Consider the following 25,992-nt stretch of genomic DNA (forward strand, 5'->3'; position numbering starts at 1 on the left):
TACTAGTTTCTTACTAGATAATGACAGGTATTATTTATTTTTAGATGTTCACGGCTGACGAAATGCGAACCGGAACTCACTAGCTCTGCAGGCTGGGTATATTTGCAGAAACGGCAGCCGCTTGATGTGGATTAACTCAGTTTACGTGTGCGAAGATTTCAGCTGGAAAGCAGTTTTGAGACCTCAGCGCCGGCGTTTGCGAAGTGCCAAGGTCTTGTTGCACCTTAGGCTTAGTAGAATCTATTGTACCGGTACATGAAGGTCATTCAAAACCAGCCTTCAGGTCAGCGCGTGGAGCTGACGCAGTGAGGCAAGCGGCGGGCCAGGCGAGTGTGCAAGATGAAAGAACGGACCTTGCGCGGCAGAGCGCGTCCTCTGCCCGCTGCAGCAGTGGTGGTGTTATGGGTCATTGCGTGCTGCTGTCGCCTGGAGAGTGCACGCGGGTTCAACTTACGTGTAGACGAACAGTTCCGTGTAGAAAACGTGTTCAAACGTAAGTTTTAGAGTGCGCCCATTGTGTGGCTGAGGTTCGTTTCCGATTGTGAAGAGTGTTGTCATTGCGTTTGTGTGAGAGCAGGAGTGTCGGGAAGTATTTTTAGTGTGGTACGGTCAGCCATCTGAAGTACAATTTACTCGTGGGGGAAGGATGGCTGATCCAAAAAAATTGGAAATTTAGAGCCCAAACCAGTGCATTTTATTGATTCACTGGGTACTTGGGGCAAATAGTTGTACGGTAAATACAGTAGTGACCGTACCGTGGGCGACGTCCCTGGAGAGGATCTACACGTTCCACTCCATTGTCACCGATCGCAACCGTCCTGAACAACTCTGCACCCCGCAAGGTCCCGCTGGACCTGTCTCCTTGACCGAACTTGATCCTGTGACTCCTGCTGACGTCCGACGTCTCCTTGAGAAGTTGGATGCGCGGAAAGCCACGGGTAGTGACGGCATACCGGGCTCTCTCAGCTCTCTGCTACAGTACAGCAGTGTGCTGACTTGCTGGCATATTCTCTTGCTGTGCTGTTCTGTACCTCGCTGAGGACTGGAACCATTCCATCTGCATTTAAATTGGCGTCTGTCGTGCCACTGTACAAGGCCGGTGACCCATCAGTCCCCACCAACTATAGACCTGTATCCCTTCTCCCAATAGTGTCCAAGTTGCTGGAGAGGGTAGTGCAACCGACCAGTTAGTTCGTCATTTGGACTTGAGCAAGGCATTATCCGAAACACAATTTGCCTTCCGCAAGAAATGCTCTACGGAAGACGCCCTTTGTGTGCTGACAGATAATCTGCAGAAGGCGAGAGACAGTGGCAAGACCACAGGGCTGTGCCTATTAGACATGTCGAAGGCTTTTGATAAAGTACACCACGACAAATTGATCCAAGACCTCCTTGCGGTTGGAATATCTGGAAAAGCCCTTAGTTGGTTCGTCGACTACTTGTCCGGCCGCAAGCAGCAGATTCTCATCTCGCCTTCAACCAGCCCTGCTCTGGCTTGCACCTGCGGATTGCCCCAAGGCTCGGTTCTCGGCCCTGTCCTCTTCAGTATATACACACGATTATGTCCCTTTGGTTTCCTCTCCTGTGCCAAGTGTACAATTTGCAGATGGCATAGCCCTGTATGACTCCCAGGCCTCAGTGGCGGAAGCGTCCAGAACCCTCACCACAGCGGCAACTGCTCTGACCGATTGGCTGAAGTCTCGAGGCCTCATCTTGAACGCTGCCAAGAGCCAGGTTCTGACTATCTCTTCCCAGCAGCACGTACAGGATGTAACAATCAAAAGCGGTGACTGTCTCCTCCCTTCAGCGTCCTCTGCGCGCTACCTCGGCGTTCACCTTGACAATCGCTTAGATTGGGACACCCATGTAAACTATGTGGTCACCAACGTTGCCAAGAAAATTGGCGCCCTGTGGCGGGCACGCCGAAGCCTATCAAGATGTCTCGTCAGGTGTATGTGAAGACGGTCATAATGCCTGACCTGCTTTATGGCTCCTGCTGCTTTTCAGCCGCAATGCGAGAGGGTGAACTGAAACGACTGCAAACCGCGCAAAACAGAGCCATCCGCTGTATCGATGGCAACCCGCCCCGGACAGCCATGCAGCCACTGCTCACTCCCTGTACCGTGTCAGCGAGCTCTACAGGCAGAACATATTGATCACCACCTGGCGGTGCATCCACGCCCGCACCAGCCCTGTGCTCGCCCAGCTTCTGACTCCGGCACAAGGCACCCCTATCCGCCATAAGCAGTCAAATGGCCTACTACGCCAGGCAAACCGTAGCCGCCGCGGTCAGCGGAGATTTTCTGTTGCTGGTGCACTGCTGTGGAACGCTCTCCCTGGTGAGGTCCGCAATATTACCCGGCTACCTGAGTCCGCACAATTACCCGGCTACCTGAGTTTAAGCGTGCATGGGTACCATACGCCTGTAGGGAGTACTCGAAGTAGTTCGAGTTGCTGCTGATAGCTCTGCTCTCCCTCCCCGTGCAGTTCAGTAATCCTCACATAGTATCACAGATAGTATCACAGATACATCGTATTTTCTCCCCCCCCCCCCCCCCCCCGTTTACTCGCATCCTATTCTCTTACTGTGTGCTTCCATAGCCTTTACTATGTTCTTCCATAGCCATTTCTAGGCTAAGCCTTCGCCGTCATTTTATTGGGTCGTCATCCCGTTTGAATGTGCGAAGTGAAATAGAAACTAACCAACCAACGAACCTATAATACGCATCCTGTCCGACGGCAAAAGAGGCTGCGGATTTAGTTTTTCTGCACGTTATCAGCAATGATTACTGATCTTCAGCAACTTGGGTCTCCTATAATACGCATCCTGTCTATGCTTTTGTAATGCTAACATAATGCTCGGGATAGCACTCGCTACTGATCTTCAGAAACTTGGCCTGACTCTCACTCACAATAAGACTGTTGTAATGGTCATCGTTCCCAAGCGATCGCTGGTTTCTCCCACAATTTCATCGTACTGTTGTACGACATGCTACACGACATCCTTATACCGTACAGCACCGTATTGATGTCTGGCTGTCTGCCCTTTTTTTCTTTTTTTCGGTGGTGTAATATTTTCGATATTCTCCAAAATCGGCGGTTCGGATGGAAGGAAATTTTCGGTAAACCCGTTTTCTCCTTTAAAGATCACAAGTGATAATACAGGTCCTCCCTCGTTAGTAGATAATCTCTGGGCCATCGAAAAAGTTATCTTATAACGAGACTTATCTTGTAGGAGGACTTGCAGCTAAAGGTAAAATAAGCACTCCTTCGTACTTACCGGGCTACCCTCGATACAACATAAAATAATTATTGATGCTTCAACTCGTTATAAGATAATTGAAAATCTCCAACATAGCTCTTCCTTGGATGTAAAGGATCGTCCATATTCACGAATACATAGACATAATACGTTTCCTCTTTCTGCTTTATCCTACGTGTTTTGGCCTTGGTCCTACATGGTCAATATTATCTTATACTGAGGGTTACAACGTGGTGTCGAAACCCGGGACGCAGAGGAAGAGTCTGCTTGTCGTCGTCAACGAGACTAGTATCGTGAAAATAAGATTTGAAAGCGTGAGAACGGAGGAGATCGAGAGAAGAGCTGGATTTGGTGATAATGAAGATGGTGGGAAAGGAGGCAGAGGAAGTGGTGGATCGACAGAAACTGTGGACTGGAGCCCGGGACGACAGATACCGCTTGGAGCGCGTGGCCATGGCTAGCCAGAGGCCAGTGGATGAGTCTGGCATCGCCGACTGTGTGTCGTCCTTTGTTTTTTGTCTTGTTGTTTTGCTCGCTGTGTTGTCTGATCGTGTTTCTCCCGCTGTTCAGTTCGTTGCTTGTTGCTGTGTTGTTTGAGTTTGGTTGTGTCGTTTTGTTGCTCTTCTCGTCGTTCTGTTGCTCTGCATTGTTTTGTGTTGTAGATCTATTTTGCGCTGCTGCGTGCATTGGATTATTTTGTTGGAGCTTCGGTTCTCGTGTTTTGGGTGGCCTGATGTGCCTTAGTTAGAGCACCGGCTCTGGTGTTTCTGGTTTGGCCCTGTGGCGCGGCTCAGTTTTAGAGCGTCGGCTCTTGGGTTTATGTTTGGCCCTGTGTCATGGCCTGGTTTCGGAGCTTTGGCTCTAGGTTTTTTTTGGGTTGGCGCTGTGTCGTGGCCCGGGTTTCTTTTAGAGCGTCGGCTCTTGGTTGTTGTGGACCTCGGTTCTGGGTTCTGTTGGCTTGTCGTGCTACGATGTAAGCTGGTTCTTGTTTTTGGTTTTTCTCTTTTGCTGTTGTGCATGTGGAACGTGGTGTCGGCTTACTATTTTGTGGAATGTCATCAAGGGGGCAGGTATTGTAAAATGATGCGTTGTTTTCCTGTGTGATGACATTCCCCAAACCGTCTCCGTCTAATCGCGTGCATGTGTGATATATGAGCATGCGCGATGTTGTAGTCAACGGCCCTTTTGTCAGTCTTCTTGTTCGTCTCTTCGAGTGTAGTCTTCATTTTCCGTCCTGTCAATAATATTAATAATGTTACAAACAAGTCTTGTCCTTTGTGTCCTGCATCCTGGGGAACGGAATGGCTGTGATTACGCTACATAGTGCTCCTACTTGCATTGCGGCCATCGGAATTTCTTGCTTCTGGAAGTTTGCTCAACATCTTTGTGTCTTGTGATGTCATCCTGGGTCTCTTTCTCTCCATGTTTGTGTCCAGAACCTATCAATTTCATAATCAACGGACAAGAGGCATCGTCCCTGCAGTTTCTGAAAACTTCAGACCTGGCTCGATTCGGCGAACAGTACACGTACATTGCCATGGAGTGGAATCGGTCACCCAACGTAAGACGAACAACAACTCTCTGTTGCCTATCGTCTTTGAGTTCTGTTTGAGAGCAAGACAAATACGCGTCTGCCCAGTGTTGACTTCGAGACCCACGGTCGGACGAGCTGGTCAGGCCTCACCACCAGTGCCGTTTCTGTGCTGCCTTCTCTATACATACACATGTACACTGTAGATGTGCACATTCACATGTGTGAAGGTTTGTGGTTTTCAATTAAAAAGGAATTAAAAAGAATTTGATTAAGATATCTATGAACGAAAATAAACTGGCACTCATGTCAAACAACAAAGCAGCAAAGGTTTAGTTCCAGAACGTTTTGTCACATTTATCAATGAAATCTCGTGACTGACAGAAAAGAGAAAAAACAGCAGTAGGATATACACTTGAGTTTAAGGTGACAGCATGAAAGAATAGTTATAACAAATACGTGACAACTATTCGTAAAAAGTTATTAGGGGAGTGCAAGGGATGTTAAGTTTACAAGTGCAATCCTAGGATAGTAGTGTGAAACATGTATGTGAAAAAGCATTGATAAAGTGGGTGAGTGTGAACAAATTACAAAAAAGTATGAGTGCAGTGACATTTTCACGGGACATTTCCTGAAGTTTTACTCCTTCTTTTTGTCCCAGCACAAAATAAATTAAGTCCGTGACCTTGTACAAAGAGCACAGCGCATTTGCTCAGCGACGAAGGTACAGCAGGAATTGGACTGTCTACGATCTGTGTTTGTTGGGAATGGGTATCCCCAGTAACTCTTGGATAAACTGTTAACAACTACATCTATCGTGAAAGAACGAACTTTCAGACCACTTCCTTGCAGGGTATTTTTGTGCTTACCCTGGAAAGGAACAATATCTAAACATGCCGGATGTATGGTAAAATCCTAGGTTGAGAAGACCTACTTTGCAATCAGTGTGGTTACCGTGTTTACCACGATACGTTAGTTCACAATGTTGAAGGACGTCCTACCAACCACCCTCCAATTGAGCCATCTCATATACACCGTTGAATGACGACAATGAGCTAGTCGGTATGTTGGTAGGACCCTTCAACATCTGTCCGAACGTATCAAACAACATGTTCCACTTTCATTGCTGTTCCAGGCAGCTAGGTCTAGCAGACCAAAGCGTGGCCGGCCGCGGAAGTTCCCTCAGCCTCTGTCTTTACCGGCACAGGCACAGCCACTATCAAGTATTGTGCCACCACAAACTCCCCAACAGGACTCAAACAACGCACGGAACATTGAACACTCATACGGCACGCAAAATGCGGAGTCGCCAGTACACACAGAAAGGTACCACGGACCACCAGTAACGGTTCCAGGCCCAGAGAGAGGCAGGCCGCCAGAGCTTCGAAGGAGTAAACGTTTGGCGATGCTTCGGTTGGCAGCAATGCCAGATGATGTGCACGAGAACTACCCACCACGAGGAAGTTCAACGTAACCCTGATCTGTGTAAACAAAAAGAAAAAGTTACTGCACCCACACTTTTTTGTAATTTCTTCACACTCACCCATTTGACATAATTTAATGTGACAAGAAAACGTTCTGAAACAAAACCGTTGCTACTTTGCTACTTTTCTACTTTGTTGTTGTTTAGTTCTGTTCATAGCTATTTTACGATTCTTATCTCCTCGTAGACTATTCAAGTAATTTTAAAAGTAACTACAGCGTTTGTGGCTTTTCTGATGGAATCATGATTTCGAAAGCTTTGTTTCAATAGCTCGCCATTCCACTCCTCGAAGTACATAAAGATGACACAGTCATGAACTGGTAAGGGCGCGTTCAGACTACCGATAAAAAGTGAAGGAATGGGAAAGCTGCCAAAGTGATTTGATCACGTGACGTTACTGGCACGTTACCGGTGGAAAAGTTTTCCTGCCGCTGCTGCTGCAGCAGTAAAATGGTTCTGGCGGTAAAAAGAGTGCTCAGGCTGGGAAAAGGGGAAAATCCCTTCTTAGTGCCGCGGTGAGAGCTGCAAAACTTACGTACCGGTAACGTTAGTTTATCGGTAGTGTGAATGTCCTTCACGGTTTATCGCCATTCACGGTTTGACGGGGTTCACGGTAGTCTGAACCCGCCCTTCGAAACACTACTTCGAAGTACGAATGTGGCCATTCACGGGTTTTCATTTCCGCATTCCTATGGGCACCAACGCGTTGGTCTGAGAGTTGAACTATTGAGATGGGGTTACTGTACAGCACACAACTGACTTCCACATCACTACTGAGGCCTAACTACATTATGTCCAATGTGTTAGAGTAACGAGCAATAGGTACTAAGAGTTGCAGGCAGCACAAGCGTAGTCATGGCATGTGGTATGGTATGGTGAGTGTAGCAGGTAGCGCTTAATGCACAATGTCAACACCTAACAGGGCAGTGTGCAAGTAGCACCAATGGAAGGTGTGATCATGAGAGTCCAGCTCTCACACTATGTACATGTATGCCATAGCAGGCAATTGTGATATTAATCTACAGTCTCTCTAGGCTTAGTTGCTCACCCAAACTGAACCTGTGCCCGTCCTCTTTGCCATCCAGGAAATGGTGGATTATATTATGTACTTTGCCTCGGAGAACACTACAATAATGGAGACACCCCAGGCGAACACACCATACTGCAGCTGTGTGCCTTCCACCAACTACACGTGTAAGTAACGTTCTTGTTGACGCCGCTGCCGTCATCGTCTTTTGTCGTTGTTTCAAATCTTTACCGTCACGATGGCCTGTGGCCAATTAGAGATTATTCCCGTAGCTATGCAGAAGACGTTACTTCAGTAACGTCTGGCGCTAGCCAAGGTCCACATAGCTTTAATTCCCGTAGCTATGCAGAAGACGTTACTTCAGTAACGTCTGGCGCTAGCCAGGGTCCACACAGCTTTAATTTGGTGTTTGTTTGTTTGTTTGTTTGTTTGTGTCACGCCTGGCGCTACTAGTATCCTGAATCTGTCCCGTACCGTACCGTACCAACAAAGACAGCTGGCCACAATATTTTTGTTTGTTTGTGCCATCGGCATGCCTGGCGCTATCCCGTACCTGTCCCGTACCATCAAGAGTAGGGTACCATCAAGAGAATGAGTATATATGCGAAGTGTATTGGGGAATGCATTCAGTGCAGTAACATATTGTGTGGATTTGTGTGCGTGGCCGAGATCCCACTAGCAGGCTGGCTGGGCCGCCTGTCGAACAGCCCGGGAATCGCATGTAGGCCGATAGCATAATGATTATAACGTGTATACAGTCATGTAGATGTATAGCAAGGAGTCATATTATGTAAACGACTCCCTGCTGTATGGGAAGATTTTCTGGAAAGAAATACGAAGTAGGGAGACGAGTAAATGCAATTAGAATGGATGTTAGTTGCCGTCAGTATAATAATAAGAAGAAGACGAGCGCCCGTGATCGGCAGAGTCAGCGCCGGTCCCAGGAAACGTCAGGACAGACATCCCGTCGACTCCAGAACGCCCGTGATCGGCAGAGTCAGCGCCGGTCCCATAGCTATGCAGAAGACGTTACTTCAGTAACTCATTGAAACGTTTTGCAATACAATGATGTAGCTAATCATAGGAAAACACTTTTCCATCAGTTCTAACAACATGCACGATGAGCTAGGCAACAAAGCATAGCGCAGGGCCCTGAGCTTCCAAGCTCTCTCGTTTGGTATTTGTGTGTTTGTTTGTTTGTTTGTGTCACGCCTGGCGCTATCCCGTATCTGTCCCGTAACGTACCGTACCATCAAACACAGCTGGCCACATACAGCTGGCCGCAATATTCAAATAGGGCTTTCAAACGCAAGATCATAACGTGAAGCAACTTGGAAGAATGGGTATGAATGCGAAGTGTATGGGGGAATGCATGTAGGGCGATAGTGCGGGTTCGAATCCCAGGATATGCCTGAAAAAAAAAAGGAGAATTGAAAAAATTATAACATCCCTATGCTTTTTTTGCCGTCATCAAGGCGGTACCCTCAATCGTACCTGTTCCGTACCTATCCCGTACCGTACCGTACCGTACCATCAAAGACGGCTGGCCACAATGCATATTCAAATAGGGCTTTCAAATGCAAGATCATAACGTGAAGCAACTTGGAAGAATTAGTATGTATGCGAAGTGTATCGGGGGATGCATGCAGGGCGCGCGATAGTGCGGGTTCGAATCCCAGGTTATGTCTTAAAAAAAGGAATTCTTTTAAGAATTTATAACATCCCTATGCTTTTTTTGTCTAGGTCATCAAGGCAAAAAAGTAGTGTTTAAACCGAACACGGATTCTTCGAACGAATAATCTATCGAATAATTTCGCCCTCCATCGAACGAATAATCTATATTCTATCATACGCATGATGGCATTTTTCAACACTTTTTCAGCACTTTTTTAAGTATTTTTTTAATTTTTTTCTGATTATCGAATTTTGTTATGTGGAGGTGCAAAACCGGTTAACCTGTACCGCCAAGAGTACATCCCCCCCCCCCCACAGTGTGCAACGCCTGATCCAGCTCTGCAAAGGGTCTTGGTCGAAAGTGGTCAAAGACCAAAAATCACATTCACTGCATCCATGTTTCCCTCGTATGGAAAGAACAGAAGTATTACTAGATACCGATAGGAGATTAAAACTTGGAGGAGAGGAGATTGAGAAGAAATACTACGAGCAGATCTACGCAGTGCAAATATCAGCAGGGTCAGCGCTGAGTATAGATCTTTTTTTTTTTTTTTTTTTCGATTTCTGATAATTCCTACGACTATTCGATTATTCGTTCACCCCACGAATATTCTAAATTATTCGATTATTCGATTATTCGTTTCAACACAACAAAAAAGCATAGCGTGGGGCCCTGAGCTTCCAAGCTCTCTCGTTTTTAATTAGAGATTATAATTATGGTGAAATTTTACATTAAGGTAGCTCGATAGGAAATCAAAAGCTAGTCTTCTGCGCATCTTTCTGTGCAGGTCACCCCGTGCGCTGCCTGGCCCGACATCCGCGTGCACGCGCTCAGCTGCACTAGCTGGCTGAGCATGCAGTGTACAGTTTAGAATCTGAAGTTCAGACGAGCTCTGCACACTCATGCACACTAATGCACACACAGGGCAGCTGGATCTGGCAGATTGAACTGTTTTCCAACCAGCAGAAGGGAACTCAGAGAGCGGTGTCTGGGAAGGTTGAGATGCACTCGTAGTCGCAGCTTCAGAGCTCGAACTAGTCGCTGCAACACTGCTCAAACCAGAGTCAAGGGGAGCCGAAAGCAAGCCAGTCCCTGCAGAACTCGAGCTGCCTGTTTGCTTTTTGATGAGCTCTTGAACTCTGCAGATCAGTAGGAAGTAGTCATCAAAGGACGAGACGGAAATATTACAAACAAATGCACTGGGCGAAACCATCTGAAAGGTTTTGGAGAGAAAATAATGACTTATCGCTTCAGGACATCGGCTTTCTTTCCGCTTTTTTTCAGGCCGTTGCTACTGCAGAAACCCTGCAGGACGCCTAATATCCACTTGATGGGGTCAGATGACAGCGACATTGTCAAGAGCTTGGTATAGAACTCAAGACCACTCGAACCTCTTCTTGACAGCACTAAAAAACACTAGCTGTCATGCATGAAAAACAGCAGCGCTGAGGCCACTCAAAAAAGTGTCCCCGCAGAGGGGTCACGTGGATCCGCCATTTTGCGGCAGCCATTTTGCTTGCATACGACCTATTACCCCCAACAACTTTTGTTTTTCCAGGTCAGTAAAGGTCTGACTTGATCATAAAGAAGTAAACCATACACGTTTTCGGACCAATTTTGATATTTCATACTCCTTGTACGATTGAGCATGGAGCAATACTTTCAGGCACCCGAGGGGAGGTACCGTGGGAGGCCGAGGGTGACACTACCAATAAAGCTCCACACCGATCTGTCCCAGTCGAACAATGGGCACCTGCGGAGTGTTGAGGACTTGCGCCGTCTGGAGCGGATTGCTGTGGACCGTCCAGCATGGAACGCGCTGGTGAAGAGTGTTTGTGCACACCCTCGTCACGAGTAGAAACAGCCATGGCACCCTTAAAAACTCATAACAACCATTCTATAATAATATTACTATTTGAATCTTTTAATAATTATCTGGCAACTCAACCTCATACGTATAATTATCTGGACACCCATTGACCATGATGCTACATGAGGAGACAATAGTGATGACATTTTTCCAATGAGACCAATTTTATGACGCTCCATGTTACTGAAGGACTAACTTCGATCATTGGTTTTGTAGAGCCCCATTCTCTAGGAGCTGTCTACATCTGCTTTGTTTCAATGTCCAGCATAAGCGAACGTGTGGATCAAGCATAACTGCTTGGTTGACGCTGCCGCGGGAATGCGTATAATAATAAAATAATAATAATACTCCTTGTAACAAATTTGACGTAAATTTTGCAACCAGCCCGCAAGTTTTCCATGAAAAACAGTGTCTTGGAGGCAAAATACACATGTCCGATGTACATGTATGAAAATGGTCCATATCAGCTACATTTTGCCCAATTACCCCCAAACTTTGTTTTCCAGCTCAGTAAAGGTCTGACTTGATCATAAAGAAGAAAACCATAATATACATCTCGGACCAATTTTGAAATTTCATCCTCTTTGCAAAAAATTGTCATAAATTTCGCAACCCGTAGAAGCTTTTGAAACTAAATAGTTGAATTCAAGGCTACTAGAACTTCCCTAATGCTCCAGTTTTGTTCCAGGGACATCCCTGGACGAAGCAGAGCATCAAGAAAGACTCAATAAAGCATTCTAATGAAAATATGTGTGGGTGCCGTGGCAATTCTCACACGAATTGCCACGGCACCCACATTAATCCAGAGACCTCGGAGGGCAACAGCAAACTACTCCACAGAGATTTATGCCAGAAACGGCCAAGGACCGCGCGTTGTGGGCCGTACCAACAGGAGGAGGGTCGAGCAGTATCATGAGTCAGTGAGTGAAGCGGATCTGGAGGAACAACTCCGCTCACGGGACGAGCAGCTAGTAAATGGGAGACAAGTGGTCTATAACGAAACGGAAGATGAGGCGGATGATCAGAGGATGGAAGAGCAATTGGATGACGAAACGGTTGGTGAGGAGACAGAGGACGAGGCAGATGATGGTAGTGATGATGATCGTGAGGATGACGAGCGGAACGAGGAAGAGGACGATGAGATGGACGAGGAGGAGTCGGGTGGGAAGGAGCGAGATGAGGCGGATGAATGTGTTGATCGCAAGAAGTCAGCTGTGTATCTACACTTGTTATCTCGTCCTGACTGTCTTGGTGTGTATGATGACTCTCATTTTTCTGTACTGTGTCGTGCGCGTTATGTCCAACAGTTGAAAGTCCTTGAGGCAGTTTGTATACGTATTCATAAGCCTGTTTTGTGTAAGCAGAAGGAGCACGTTGTTGCATTGAAGTTGTATTCGTAGGTTGTAGGCCTCGACCAAATAATTATACTTGCGTATATTTCCGCATATTTTTGTGAGACAGTTCATTATGGCATATTGAGCGACAAAGGGAATATTGGAATGAAGCCAGCATATAATTCAAATATTCAGAAGAATACGAGGACAAAACTTTCATATTATCGACAAAATGCGTTCAGAAATGCCTTTTATGGATGAATTTGGAATGGTTGAGGCGTTTGCTACATTTCCTCATGGATGAACACTATCGCTACGGTTGCTGGGGACACACCCCAGCCATACTATTCCGCATGTGTTTTGATTTTCACCATAAGCATGATAGCCGTGAAGCCAGTGAATATTCCAAGGTTGTAATTTTACTGAAATGATCTACACTTTCTGCTTATGTCGAGCATATTTTGGCATATTTTGGCATATCTTTTTGCATATCTTGCTAAGCTTTTGGCATATTATGGACGTTTTCCCTGATATGCGACGAGCATAATATGCTCTTTTTTTAGCACATTTGGTCGAGGCCTAGTAGGTTGACACTTCGTTCAGTGCCTTCTCACCTTTGGTTACGTAATCTTGTTACTTTTTTGCGTTTCCTCTAGTGGTTTTATTGCACTTGTATCTTGTTGTTATTTCTAACATCTTTCTATTTACAGTACTTAACTTCAGTTTCTTTGGTTGTATCCTTAGTTCGATATTTTTTCCCACTGATGATAGGAACAAGAAAATCGATTCTGGGTTTTCAATAATATTTTTGTCATAAAATACACGGTAATACGTGTTAAACAAGTAACGTAGTTGCGTGATGTCTGCGGCCTTCATCCTATTCATAGCTTTATTAAAATTATTATCTCCACGTAGATTATTTGTACTACGACTACATTATGTTTATTGACAAGATCGAGATTATTGAAGAGAGAGAGAGCTCGTCTGAGAAACAACGCAATATAAAGGGCCTGGGTAGCTATGGCAAACATGGGCGCGCAAGTAGCTACCCAGGCCAACGGAACAAAAGGTGAGTATGATGTAGTGCGGGTGCATCCAGGCCGGCCAGCTTAGGAAAGGTTGTAGGTAAGATTGTATGGGAGGAGGTACCTAACATACCTCCCCTGAGCAAAAAAAGAACCGCGACCTCGCGGGAAATATTAAGACGAGAAAAAAACACACACACAACGCACGGATCTCATGACAGTGCTTTTTTTTTTTACTATTGACACAGCCCTACTGGAAAACAGGTGGAGAACAAAAAGAAACGAGGAAAAGGACAAAACATAGGGGATGTAGGGACGACGTGCTGATGTGCTGGGAGCAACTCAACCGACCAAAGGTCTCGACGTCAGCGTTGCAACTAGGCATCGGAAAATGTGTGTGTGTGTGGGGGGGGGGGGGGGGGGTTGCACAAGAACAACTGCAAAAAAACAGAAGTTCGAGAAAACCACAAAAATTAATAATAACTTGTTGCGAAATAATGAGAAGAAAATAATGACGCCCAAAAGCGCTAAATACGAAATTAGGAAAAAGTAAAATAATAAACCACATAGCGCTAAAGCTGCACCAAATAATAATTTAAATTATAACTAAACCGGGTGGAAAACCAAGAAATCATAACAAACAAAACAAACTTTAATAATAAATTAATACAAATAATCTACGTGGATAACCTACGTGGAGATAGTAATTTTAATATAAGCTATGAATAGGATGAAGGCCGCAGACGCCACCGGCTCTTCTTGTGGCGGGGGCTGGGGTGGACCCACCTACACTCGCGCTGGCATCACCAACTCTCACACGAATTGCCACGCCGCCCACATTTATCCAGAGACCTCGGAGGGCAACAGCAAACTAATCCACAGAGATCTATGCCAGAAACGGCCAAGGACCGCGCGTTGTGGACAGTACCAACAGGAGGAGGGTCGAGCAGTATCATGAGTCAGTGAGTGAAGCGGATCTGGAGGAACAACTCCGCTCACGCGACGAGCAGCTAGCAAATGGGAGACAAGTGGTCTGTACTGAAACGGAGGATGAGACGGATGATCAGAGGATGGAAGAGCAATTGGATGACGAAACGGTTGGTGAGGAGACAGAGGACGAGGCAGATGATGGTGGTGATGATGATCGTGAGGATGACGAGCGGAACGAGGAAGAGGACGATGAGATGGACGAGGAGGAGTCGGGTGGGAAGGAGCGAGATGAGGCGGATGAATGTGTTGATCGCAAGAAGTCAGCTGTGTATCTACACTTGTTATCTCGTCCTGACTGTCTTGGTGTGTATGATGACACTCATTTTTCTGTACTGTGTCGTGCGCGTTATGTCCAACAGTTGAAAGTCCTTGAGGCAGTTTGTATACGTATTCATAAGCCTGTTTTGTGTAAGCAGAAAGAGCACGTTGTTGCACTGAAGTTGTATTCGTAGGTTGACACTTCGTTCAGTGCCTTCTCGCCTTTGGTTATGTAATCTTGTTACCTTTTTTGTGTTTCCTCTAGTGGTTTTATTGCACTTGTATCTTGATGTTATTTCTAACACCTTTCTATTTACATTACTTAAGGTGGCAGACTACCCAAAAATTCGCTAAAAATCGAATTTGTAAATTCATATTGAGTGCTACGTCAGTTGAAAGAGCATGAATAGCTGCAAATTCTCTGAAAATTGTGTCCCTATCTGACCAGCCGTTCAAGAGTTATGGCCGAAAATGTGCCCTTGCAAGGAAAGATTTTTTTGTTGCATGCTGTCATTTGTTGGCAGCACTGTATTTGAATGTGAGCAGACCGTGCGCAACTTGTCGTATTATGGAAACACGCGAAAGTGTGCAGAATGTTGCCCCAAGTCCAAAAAAGTCCAAAAAATCACGTTAAAAAACCACGTATTGGGCTGCACGGCGGCGGGCGTGCAGCAGGACTTTTGCCAGCACCCTCGTGACGTTGCAGATATGTGGGTTGATTATTGTAGTTGACGTTGATTTAGTGACTTTGGCAAGTTTGAGTCGCGTCAAGAAGTCAGGTAGGATTCAGTACTAGGCAGTAGTGAAACGTGAGTGGCAGTCTTTGCCGGTTTCTGAGGGCATCCTGGATTTGGTGTGCAGCGCTGTGGAAATGGCTTGCTGTGGAGGTCCCAGCACTGGATGTTGTATCAAAGGTATGACCTCGTAGCACGTGCTAAACCTAAAAAAATTCAAAAATTGACTTGGATCTGTGGGAGTCCGTGAGAGAACCGCTTCAACGCCCACTCGTTCCGTTGTGACAGATTCCAGGGCCACGTTGAGGGGCCCTACCCCACCACCCATGGCTGCTTCTGGACTTGTTTTAGGTTTGGGTCCCGCGCACGGACAGAATGGGCACGAAAATGTGAAAAAATGTAAATGCATTTGTTTGGTTCCTGGGTGGCTCGCACACCGTGGCACTATGCCGGAAATTTGAGTTTTTCCGGCCTGGAAAGCCTGTCAGTGAAGCGCAAGAACTTGTAAATCATGTCCCGAGGGCCAGCATAGTGGCAGGAGTGTGTGGTCCAAATTTCACTCAAATCCACTAAGAAACACCAAAGTTACGGTCAATTGAATGCCATATGAAATTTATGGGTAGGCTGCCCCCTTAATCAATTAAGGTGGCAGACTACCCAAAAATTCGCTAAAAATCGAATTTGTAAATTCATGTTGAGTGCTACGTCAGTTGAAAGAGCATGAATAGCTGCAAATTCTCTGAAAATTGTGTCCCTATCTGACCAGCCGTTCAAGAGTTATGGCCGAAAATGTGCCCTTGCAAGGAAAGATTTTTTTTGTTGCATGCTGTCATTTGTTGGCAGCACTGTATTTGAATGTGAGCAGACCGTGCGCAACTTGTCGTATTATGGAAACACGCGAAAGTGTGCAGAATTTTGCCCCAAGTCCAAAAAAGTCCAAAAAATCACGTTAAAAAACCACGTATTGGGCTGCACGGCGGCGGGCGAAGCCCGCCGCCGTGCAGCAGGACTTTTGCCAGCACCCTCGTGACGTTGCAGATATGTGGCTTGATTATTGTAGTTGACGTTGATTTAGTGACTTTGGCAAGTTTGAGTCGCGTCAAGAAGTCAGGTAGGATTCAGTACTAGGCAGTAGTGAAACGTGAGTGGCAGTCTTTGCCGGTTTCTGACGGCATCCTGGATTTGGTGTGCAGCGCTGTGGAAATGGCTTGCTGTGGAGGTCCCAGCACTGGATGTTGTATCAAAGGTACGACCTCGTAGCACGTGCTAAACCTAAAAAAATTCAAAAATTGACTTGGATCTGTGGGAGTCCGTGAGAGAACGCCCACTCGTTCCGTTGTGACAGATTCCAGGGCCACGTTGAGGAGCCCTACCCCACCACCCATGGCTGCTTCGTGACTTGTTTTAGGTTTGGGTCCCGCGCACGCACAGAATGGGCACGAAAATGTGAAAAAATGTAAATGCATTTGTTTGGTTCCTGGGTGGCTCGCACACCGTGGCACTATGCCGGAAATTTGAGTTTTTCCGGCCTGGAAAGCCTGTCAGTGAGGCGCAAGAACTTGTAAATCATGTCCTGAGGGCCAGCATAGTGGCAGGAGTGTGTGGTCAAAATTTCACTCAAATCCACTGAGAAACACCAAAGTTACGGTCAATTGAATGCCATATGAAATTTATGGGTAGGCTGCCCCCTTAAGGGGGCAGCCTACCCATAAATTTCATATGGCATTCAATTGACCGTAACTTTGGTGTTTCTCAGTGGATTTGAGTGAAATTTTGACCACACACTCCTGCCACTATGCTGGCCCTCAGGACATGATTTACAAGTTCTTGCGCCTCACTGACAGGCTTTCCAGGCCGGAAAAACGAAAAATTTCCGGCATAGTGCCACGGTGTGCGAGCCACCCAGGAGTCAAACAAATGCATTTACATTTTTTCACATTTTCGTGCCCATTCTGTCCGTGCGCGGGACCCAAACCTAAAACAAGTCCAGAAGCAGCCATGGGTGGTGGGGTAGGGCCCCTCAACGTGGCCCTGGAATCTGTCACAACGGAACGAGTGGGCGTTCTCTCGCGGACTCCCACAGACCCAAGTCAATTTTTGAATTTTTTAGGTTTAGGGTGTGCTACGAGGTCGTACCTTTGATACAACATCCAGTGCTGGGACCTCCACAGCAAGCCATTTCCACAGCGCTGCACACCAAATCCAGGATGCCCTCAGAAACCGGCAAAGACTGCCACTCACGTTTCACTACTGCCTAGTACTGAATCCTACCTGACTTCTTGACACGACTCAAACTTGCCAAAGTCACTAAATCAACGTCAACTACAATAATCAAGCCACAAATCTGCAACGTCACGAGGGTGCTGGCAAAAGTCCTGCTGCACGGCGGCGGGCTTCGCCCGCCGCCGTGCAGCCCAATACGTGGTTTTTTAACGTGATTTTTTGGACTTTTTTGGACTTGGGGCAAAATTCTGCACACTTTCGCGTGTTTCCATAATACGACAAGTTGCGCACGGTCTGCTCACATTCAAATACAGTGCTGCCAACAAATGACAGCATGCAACAAAAAAATCTTTCCTTGCAAGGGCACATTTTCGGCCATAACTCTTGAACGGCTGGTCAGATAGGGACACAATTTTCAGAGAATTTGCAGCTATTCATGCTCTTTTGACTGACGTAGCACTCAATATGAATTTACAAATTCGATTTTTCAGCGAATTTTTGGGTAGTCTGCCGCCTTAAGGGGGCACATCACCCAAAAATTTCATATGGCATTCAATTGACCGTAACTTTGGTGTTTCTCAGTGGATTTGAGTGAAATTTGGACCACACACTCCTGCCACTATGCTGGCCCTCAGGACATGATTTACAAGTTCTTGCGCCTCACTGACAGGCTTTCCAGGCCGGAAAAACTCAAATTTCCGGCATAGTGCTACGGTGTGCGAGCCACCCAGGAGCCAAACAAATGCATTTACATTTTTTTCACATTTCCGGGCCCATTCTGTCCGTGCGCGGGACCCAAACCTAAAACAAGTCCAGAAGCAGCCATGGGTGGTGGGGTAGGGCCCCTCAACGTGGCCCTGGAATCTGTCACAACGGAACGAGTGGGCGTTCTTTCACGGACTCCCACAGACCCAAGTCAATTTTTGAATTTTTTTAGGTTTAGCACGTGCCACGAGGTCGTACCTTTGATACAACATCCAGTGCTGGGACCTCCACAGCAAGCCATTTCCACAGCGCTGCACACCAAATCCAGGATGCCCTCAGAAACCGGCAAAGATTGCCACTCACGTTTCACTACTGCCTAGTACTGGAGATACGTGGAGATAATAATTTTAATAAAGCTATGAATAGGATGAAGGCCGCAGCCATCACGCAACTACGTTACTTGTTTGACATGTATTTACTGTGTATTTTATAACAAAAATATTATTGAAAACCCAGAATCGATTTTCTTGTTCCTATCATCAGTGGGAAAAAATACGGAACTACAGTCCATTCATAAAAAGATGGGCCCTGGCTCTGGCGAGCTCCCGTATTTGGCGATTTTTCGTGATTTCATCGTACACAGTGCAGTGCTGCGAAATTTGAAATTTGAAAAGGGTCCAAAAAGGGTACCTGAACTGGGGTTCGAACCGCATAATGCACTGTTGCAGACGGGGTCAAACTGCCTGGATTTTTACGGTTTTTCCCAATTCAATGCTTTGGGTGCAAAACCTGGCCGAAATCCTATTCTTGTTATGGCTTGCTTTTTGGAGAAAAAACCTTCAGAAACATAATTGGAAGAGGATTCCATAGGGGATTGCAGAAAAAAATTCTTAAAAAACTCAAAGTTTGACCCATTTATGGCCAAAAGCTAGAAGTCCATCTTTTTCTGAATGGACTGTAAGGATACAACCAAAGAAACTGAAGTTAGTTAAGTACTGTAAATAGAAAGGTGTTAGAAATAACAACAAGATACAAGTGCAATAACACCACTAGAGGAAACGCAAAAAGGTAACAAGATCACGTAACCAAAGGCGAGAAGGCACTGAACGAAGTGTCAACCCACGAATACAACTTCAGTGCAACAACATGCTCCTTCTGCTTACACAAAACAGGCTTATGAATACGTATACAAACTGCCTCAAGGACTTTCAACTGTTGGACATAACGCGCACGACACAGTACAGAAAAATGAGAGTCATCATACACACTAAGACAGTCAGGACGAGATAACAAGTGTAGATACAAGTAGTATAGTGCGGTAGGGGTTCTGACTCAAAAGTCACATTTGACCTCTGGATGCCTAATAAGGAAGAATTGTCCATATATGGCAGATGACATTTGACCTTTGAGTTGACCTTTGACCTTTGAGCAGCCATATAAGAATGAATAGTCCATATATGGACGATGTCGTCTGACCTTTGACCTTTGATGTGACCTTTGACCTTTCCAAATAAGGATGCCTCGTCCATATAAGGAATGTGACCTTTGACCCTTGAGATTGACCTCTGTGCTATATAATGGAAGAACTGGCTATATATGGTGTTATCGCCTTCTTAGTATTTGACCCCACTAATTTCCCTGATACCTAAGCGGTCAAATATATCGCGTATTTGACTGCTTAGTCAAATACACGATATATTTGACTACTTATATTTGACTCCTTAGAATTTCTTGGACTTAGAAATTTTCTCTCCAACTTAGAAAAAGAAATTTTTGAAGAAAGCAGAAATACACAAGATGGGATTTGAACCCACAACCTTGTGAATCTCAGTCACTCTTCCTTACCACCTAGCCACTGTGCTACCGATGCTGAACCTAGTTTAAACAATGATCTTGACTTTCAACGCAGTACAATGCGGTATAGGCTATAGTATAATACTAGAATTACAAGGATATGTCGTATATGGAGAGAAACTATTGCGTGGAGAACACGATAAATAGATTATAGACCTCATAGTTGGTCTATACAGGATATATAAACCTCGTAAAAGACCTCGGGGGACCTCGGTCTTTTACTCGGTCTATATATCCTGTATAGACCTCCTAACCGGTCTATAATCTATACATATGGTAGAATGTTATTATTATTATGTCTGGATGGTCTATATTATGGGTGAAGTGTCCTTATAAGGAAGGTGCACCTGGGTCAGTTCATATAAGGCATCTTCCATATAGGGTAGAATTGTCCTTATAGGGAAGGTGTACACGGATGATGTCATATAAGGCATATGTCATATAGGGTAGAAGTGTCCATATAGGGAATGTGTACACTTGTCGTGTCCTATCTCTTAGCCTGTCAAACCCTATATATAGGGTTTTCAGCCGCGCGTTCTATCTTGAGCTCTCTTGAGAGCCCACTTGGCTGCTATGGCAACTAGACGCCTGGGCCTACATACGTAGAATGTACGTACGGTTCTCTTGCTGAAGACCGTGATCATTTTGTTGCTGTTCTCTTCGAGTACGGTTAGTTTTAGTGCAGCGCTGTCGTAACATTTTCTAGACCCTATATCTAGGGTTTGATTTTTCACGATGGAGGAAGAGCAACTTGAGTTAGTGGAGACGAACTCGGGCGATGAGAATGTTCCTGGCGACCTGGTGTCGACTCAGGATGATGATGTCGATGTTCCAGCAGCGTCGGATGCTCCTGAAGAAGAAGGCGAAGCATCAACAGCGGCTGTCGCAGCTGCCGCTCCCGCCATTGCCGTTTCTGCATCAGCTGATCCACACGTGGGTCGGAAGCAGCAAATGCGGCGACACTCGCGCACGTCGTAGGAGCGCTCCTGCTAACATCAATGGCAATGCAGTGAAAATATCAAAAAAAACCCAAGTGAAACTGTGTGTATTGTGTGCCCAGTTGTGAGGACTGATCAAACCCTTTCTTTAGGGGTCCTAACCCTATATATAGGGTCTTTATGTGTAGCGTTATGTCAAACCCTATATATAGGGTTTCCTGGTGACAGGCTAAGAGATAAGGCATATTCCATATAGGGTAGAAGTGTCCTTATAGGGAAGGTGCACTTTCGGTAGTTTTAATAAGGCATATTCCATATAGGGTGGAAGAAGCTTATATGGCATGCGTACACTGGCCAGGTCATATAAGGCATATTCCATACATGTCAGGCTTGTCCTTATAGGGATAGTTCATATAAGGCTGATTTAATAGATGGTGGGATAGTCTTTATAGAGAAGGTTTATAGGGTTGAATAAGGCCTATAGTCATAATATATGAGACAATTGTCCTTATGAAACACTCGTTAACCCATTGAGGGCCTTTCTGTCTGAGGCTTTGAAGAAAAGAAGCATCATGTAACAAAGCTGGGTTCGTACCCGCAACCTCTCGTACGGAAGGCATGAACTGTACCAAACCACCAGGACGACAACACACAAGACGGAAGGCTCAAATCGCCTATTTATACTGGGACGTATACGTAAAGAAGAAAAAAACGCATCATGTAACAAAGCTGGATTCGTACCCGCAACCTCTCGTACTGAAAGCAGGAACTGTACCAAACGACCACGGACGACTACACACAAGAGGGAAGGCTCAAATTGACTATATATACTGGGACTGACGCTAACCAAGGTCTCGCTGCATGAGAGATCAGCGACCTATCGACATCTACAATGTCATCGAGCATGGAAAGAAGGGGGATGGTGGTGGGATCAGCATGGCATCCAACAGATGGACAGTCGCCAACAATCACTACCCGTGCAGGATCTTGATGCAAGCCAACCCAGCACGCGTACATCACGTACCTGGATGCCAACAATCTCTACGGGTGGTCTAAACTTCCTTGCCCCCCTACAGACACCAGTTGATTGACGACATACTACAACATCCAGCAGATGCACCGAGAGGCTATAATATGATTGAGTATGTGTGTGTGTGTGACCTCAGGATTCCAGAGATGTTACACCACTATTTTCAATGACTATCCATTGGCTCCAGATCCCTTCACAGTCAGCCGACACATGCTGTCACCACAGCAAAGGGAGCTGGCGGCCCCATTTTTGCGGTAAAAAAAACCGGGCGCCGTATTTTTACGTTAAAAAAGTCATTCTCAATGACGTATATATACGTCTTTAGCGGTGAATGGGTTAAATATGATTTGGATGGCGAAAACATGCGAAGAGTATTGGTTAGTTCATATAAGGCTGATTTTAATATTATGGTAGGATAGTCTTTATAGAGGTTTATAGTTCAGTTTGTATGAGGCATATACCATATTGAACCACCAGATCATCCTACTACATGGAACAGTAGCAAATGCCATGTTTGACAATGGATCCGATTTCCAGCTGACTATCATTTCCAGTGCATAGACACTTTTTTCTTTCCTTCTTTTCTCTCTCTCTCTCTCTCTCTCTCTCTCTCTTTTCTTTTCTTTTTTTCTTCCCTCTTGAGATCTTCGCTACCTTGTCATTGGGAAGAAATTCCCGTTTGGATTTTGCGAAGTAAAACAAAGTTAAAAAAAAAAAAAAAAATCCAGCTCTGGGAATATGATGATCCGTTTCGCAGAAACCAAAGTCATACCACATACCCATATAATGGCATGGATACACAGACAGGCAATCAGACCGACCGACAAACAGTAATACAGACAGACAGACACACACAGACAGACAGACACACACAGACAGACAGACAGACAGACAGACAGACACACCATCACTGAAGATTTCCATCTTGTGCAGAGTTGTACGAGCAGGAGATACCTTCTTCTTCGTGAACATCTCAGTTGATGTGGAGGAGGAGGAGAGGCAGGATGAGGTCGCCATCTCGAAAAGAAAGAAGTTGCAAATGATCACCTAATCTTTTTTTTTTACTAAACACCATTTACCATCAGTGTCTGTCACAACAGGTCAGAACGTGTCTACCTTACACAGTGCCTGGATCTGCCTGGGACGCACTCCTGAAGCTCACCAAGGTCTCGCTGGATGAGAGATCAGCGACCTATTGACGTCTACAATTTCATCGAGCATGGAAAGAGGGGTGGGATCAGCATGGCATCCAACAGATACACAGTCGCCAACAATCACTACCCGTGCAGGATTAGGATGAAAGTCAACCCAGCACGTGTACATCACGTACATGGATGCCATCAATCTCTACGGGTGGTCTATGATGCAACCACTACCCTGTTGGGGGCATTCAACTTCCTAACCCCCATCCAGACACCAGTTGATTGACGACATACTACAACATCCAGCAGATGCACCTAGAGGCTATGGTTGAGTGTGACCTCAGGATTCCAGAGATGTTACACGACTATTTCAATGACTATCCATTGGCTCTGGATTGCTTCACAGTCAGCCAGGCCCAGGACATGCTGTCACCATATCAAAGGGAGCTGACGGCCCCATTTTTGGGTCAAAAAACCGGCCGCCCTATGTTTACGGAAACAAAATCATTTTTCAGGTGTTGGAGGTGGTTGAGGGGCATGACATCATGATTGTACCTCAATGGTTGTACCTGCTAATTGCCCCGGATGGGAGTGGGTTTGTAAAGTAGGTACGTTGTTGGATAATGTTTCATTATGAAGATGACCATGATGTGGGTTGAAGATGGATTCTGATTTTGATATCTTACGTGCATATGTACGTGAAAAGAGACTTCGTGAAGTAGAAGAAGAACAAGCAGGAGAAGAAGAAGAAGAAGAACAACAACAACAACAAGATCAAGAAGGGGAGGAAAAACAGTGTCATCATCTTAATCATGTTGTTCATGAAGGAAGATACGTATGTTCTTCGTGTGGACTTGTCATGGATGTAGTCTACTTACCTGAAGTTGATGTGCATCAGAGATGTAGTTTGATGAAGAAGCCTTACGCTGCACATGAGCAGTTATGTGGTGTGGATCGTCATCTTTTGCATTTTCTTTCGAAAACTGAACTCTTATCCGATCAGCTTCGTGTACACCCTCTTCGAGAGCAGCTAAGTGCGATGAAGAAGTCCTGTTTGTACAAGAGTCTAAACTATGATTATCCTGTATAGTATACGATACGAATGTGGACGCATTACGTAAACTACATTCCTGCTTACCTCATAGTAATGTGTCCTGGCTGAGGTTCAGTCGAATCATGAAACCTCTTCCTCAGCATTTTCCACTCCTATACGTACTGCATCTCATGGAGTCGACTAGGATGGTGGCTTCATTGCAACTGTCCACGTTGCGTTCGAATTTGCTGCTTTTACCTCCATCTGATATATCTCTTATGACATCATTAATTGATGCTTATTGCTGGGAAACATATTCACTTGATCACGTGATCCAGAACATGCACACGTTTGACTGTGATCATATTTCCATACTGTATCAGCTCACAAAGGTGGCGGTATCGTGTAAGGAACCTTTAAAATGAGATGAGTCATGATTTTGGCGGGCACGATGCTGATTGGTCAAATGTTTTCGGCGGGCTTTTTGGCGGGCTTGATGCTGATTGGTTAAATGTTTCTGGTGGGCTTGATGCTGATTGGTCACATGGCCAGCAATCGAGGACATCTGAGAGTTGTAATTTTTGTACTCCTCCGAGGTGTGATTTTTGGCGTGCTGGGCCAAGCACAAGGAAGCCATCTGCAAAAAAACTGCAGAAAATGGTTGTTGTTTGATCCTTTGGTTTAATCTTTGTTTCTAGTCGAAGCTAGTTGCTGTTTGGAGCAGAAACGCCTAAATTGACTATTTTCTGCATGTACTCAGTCATGCAGTCTCACTCGTATTTTAGCTCTTTTTCTGGAATGGATGCTGCTCTGCGCCCCTTGGTGAACATTTCCTGCGCTCGTGGAGCAGCTGAAAAGGACCACTGGTATGTCTGGTTCCTGGTTTGAAAGTGGAGAGTCGACTTTTGTGCCTTGAAAAAGGAGTAGAGAGCGATAAAGGTACGTCTGTGGCTTATTTTTGAGTGCTCCTCGTACATTTTTGATCATGATAGAAATTCTCAGACCAAAGTCAGACCAAAGTCAGCGCGATGGTGGCCGTAGAGTTTTCTTGTGGATTTTTTAGTTGTTTCATCTCGTATCTATGTCAGTATCGTGATGGTGAAGTGGAGAGGGTGATTTTCTTCCTCTAGGCTTCGTTCGGCCGACTTTGCTTCGTCCTCGTTGAAAAGTGATCCTGAAAAAAGGTCGATTCGCAAAATTATGTTGATTTTCAATGTACGTGATGACATGCGATTGCTGGCTATGAAATGTTTCGGTGGGCTTGATGCTGATTATTGAAATGTTTTCATCTACCCCGGGGGTTGGTTGTTTGCTGGATGCATAGCTTACGAGCTTTTGCCATGCAAGGCTAACTTTTCGGCTACCTTTTCGGCTAACTTTCGACAAACGTTGTGATTAAAATTGTCCTTGCCATACACAAACACATCACGAACGCCAATGATGGGTTAATGGTAAAGTGTGTTCATTGTTCTCAGGTTCAGTTCCATTCCTGCAAACCACCCTGAAGATGTCACACCCTAAAGCATGTTCTCTCTGGCGATTCAGTATCAGTGGTTCACAGTTGACAGGAAAATGTGTCGCTTGATTCAGATATTAGTGGCGAAGAAGCTCTTCCGACTGACGGAACGAATGCTGGTTTTCAATCAATTTGACTGTCTTGACGTAGGGGACAACAATGGACGCCAGTAGCCATCAGCTAGATGCTCCTCGCCAGATGAAAAGACATTATGATCCAGGAGCTAAAGTTGAGGATGAACCACCGGAGAAACACGCTAGAGAAAGTTATGATGGGTTTGAATTGGTTGATGTTGCGCGACGAGGTGCGCTAAGAACGTACAAGATGGATGTAAATGACTTGGATATCGTGGTGAGTTTGGA

General features: G+C 45.5%; 1 protein-coding gene across 1 annotated transcript in view; it reads left to right on the forward strand.

The window, feature by feature from the left end:
- Positions 1-246: 246 nt before the first annotated feature.
- LOC135819178 (hepatocyte growth factor receptor-like) overlaps positions 247-25,992 on the forward strand; it is a 207,131-nt gene continuing 181,385 nt past the window's right edge. The window contains exons 1-3 of the mRNA XM_065332339.1: positions 247-493; positions 4,699-4,823; positions 7,362-7,470. Coding sequence (XP_065188411.1) covers positions 340-493; positions 4,699-4,823; positions 7,362-7,470 — 388 coding nt within the window. The 5' untranslated portion in view covers positions 247-339. The remainder of the gene's footprint in view (positions 494-4,698; positions 4,824-7,361; positions 7,471-25,992) is intronic.

This window comes from Sycon ciliatum, chromosome 6 (genome assembly GCF_964019385.1).
Source record: "Sycon ciliatum chromosome 6, ocSycCili1.1, whole genome shotgun sequence".
Classification (NCBI taxonomy): Eukaryota; Metazoa; Porifera; class Calcarea; order Leucosolenida; family Sycettidae; genus Sycon; species Sycon ciliatum.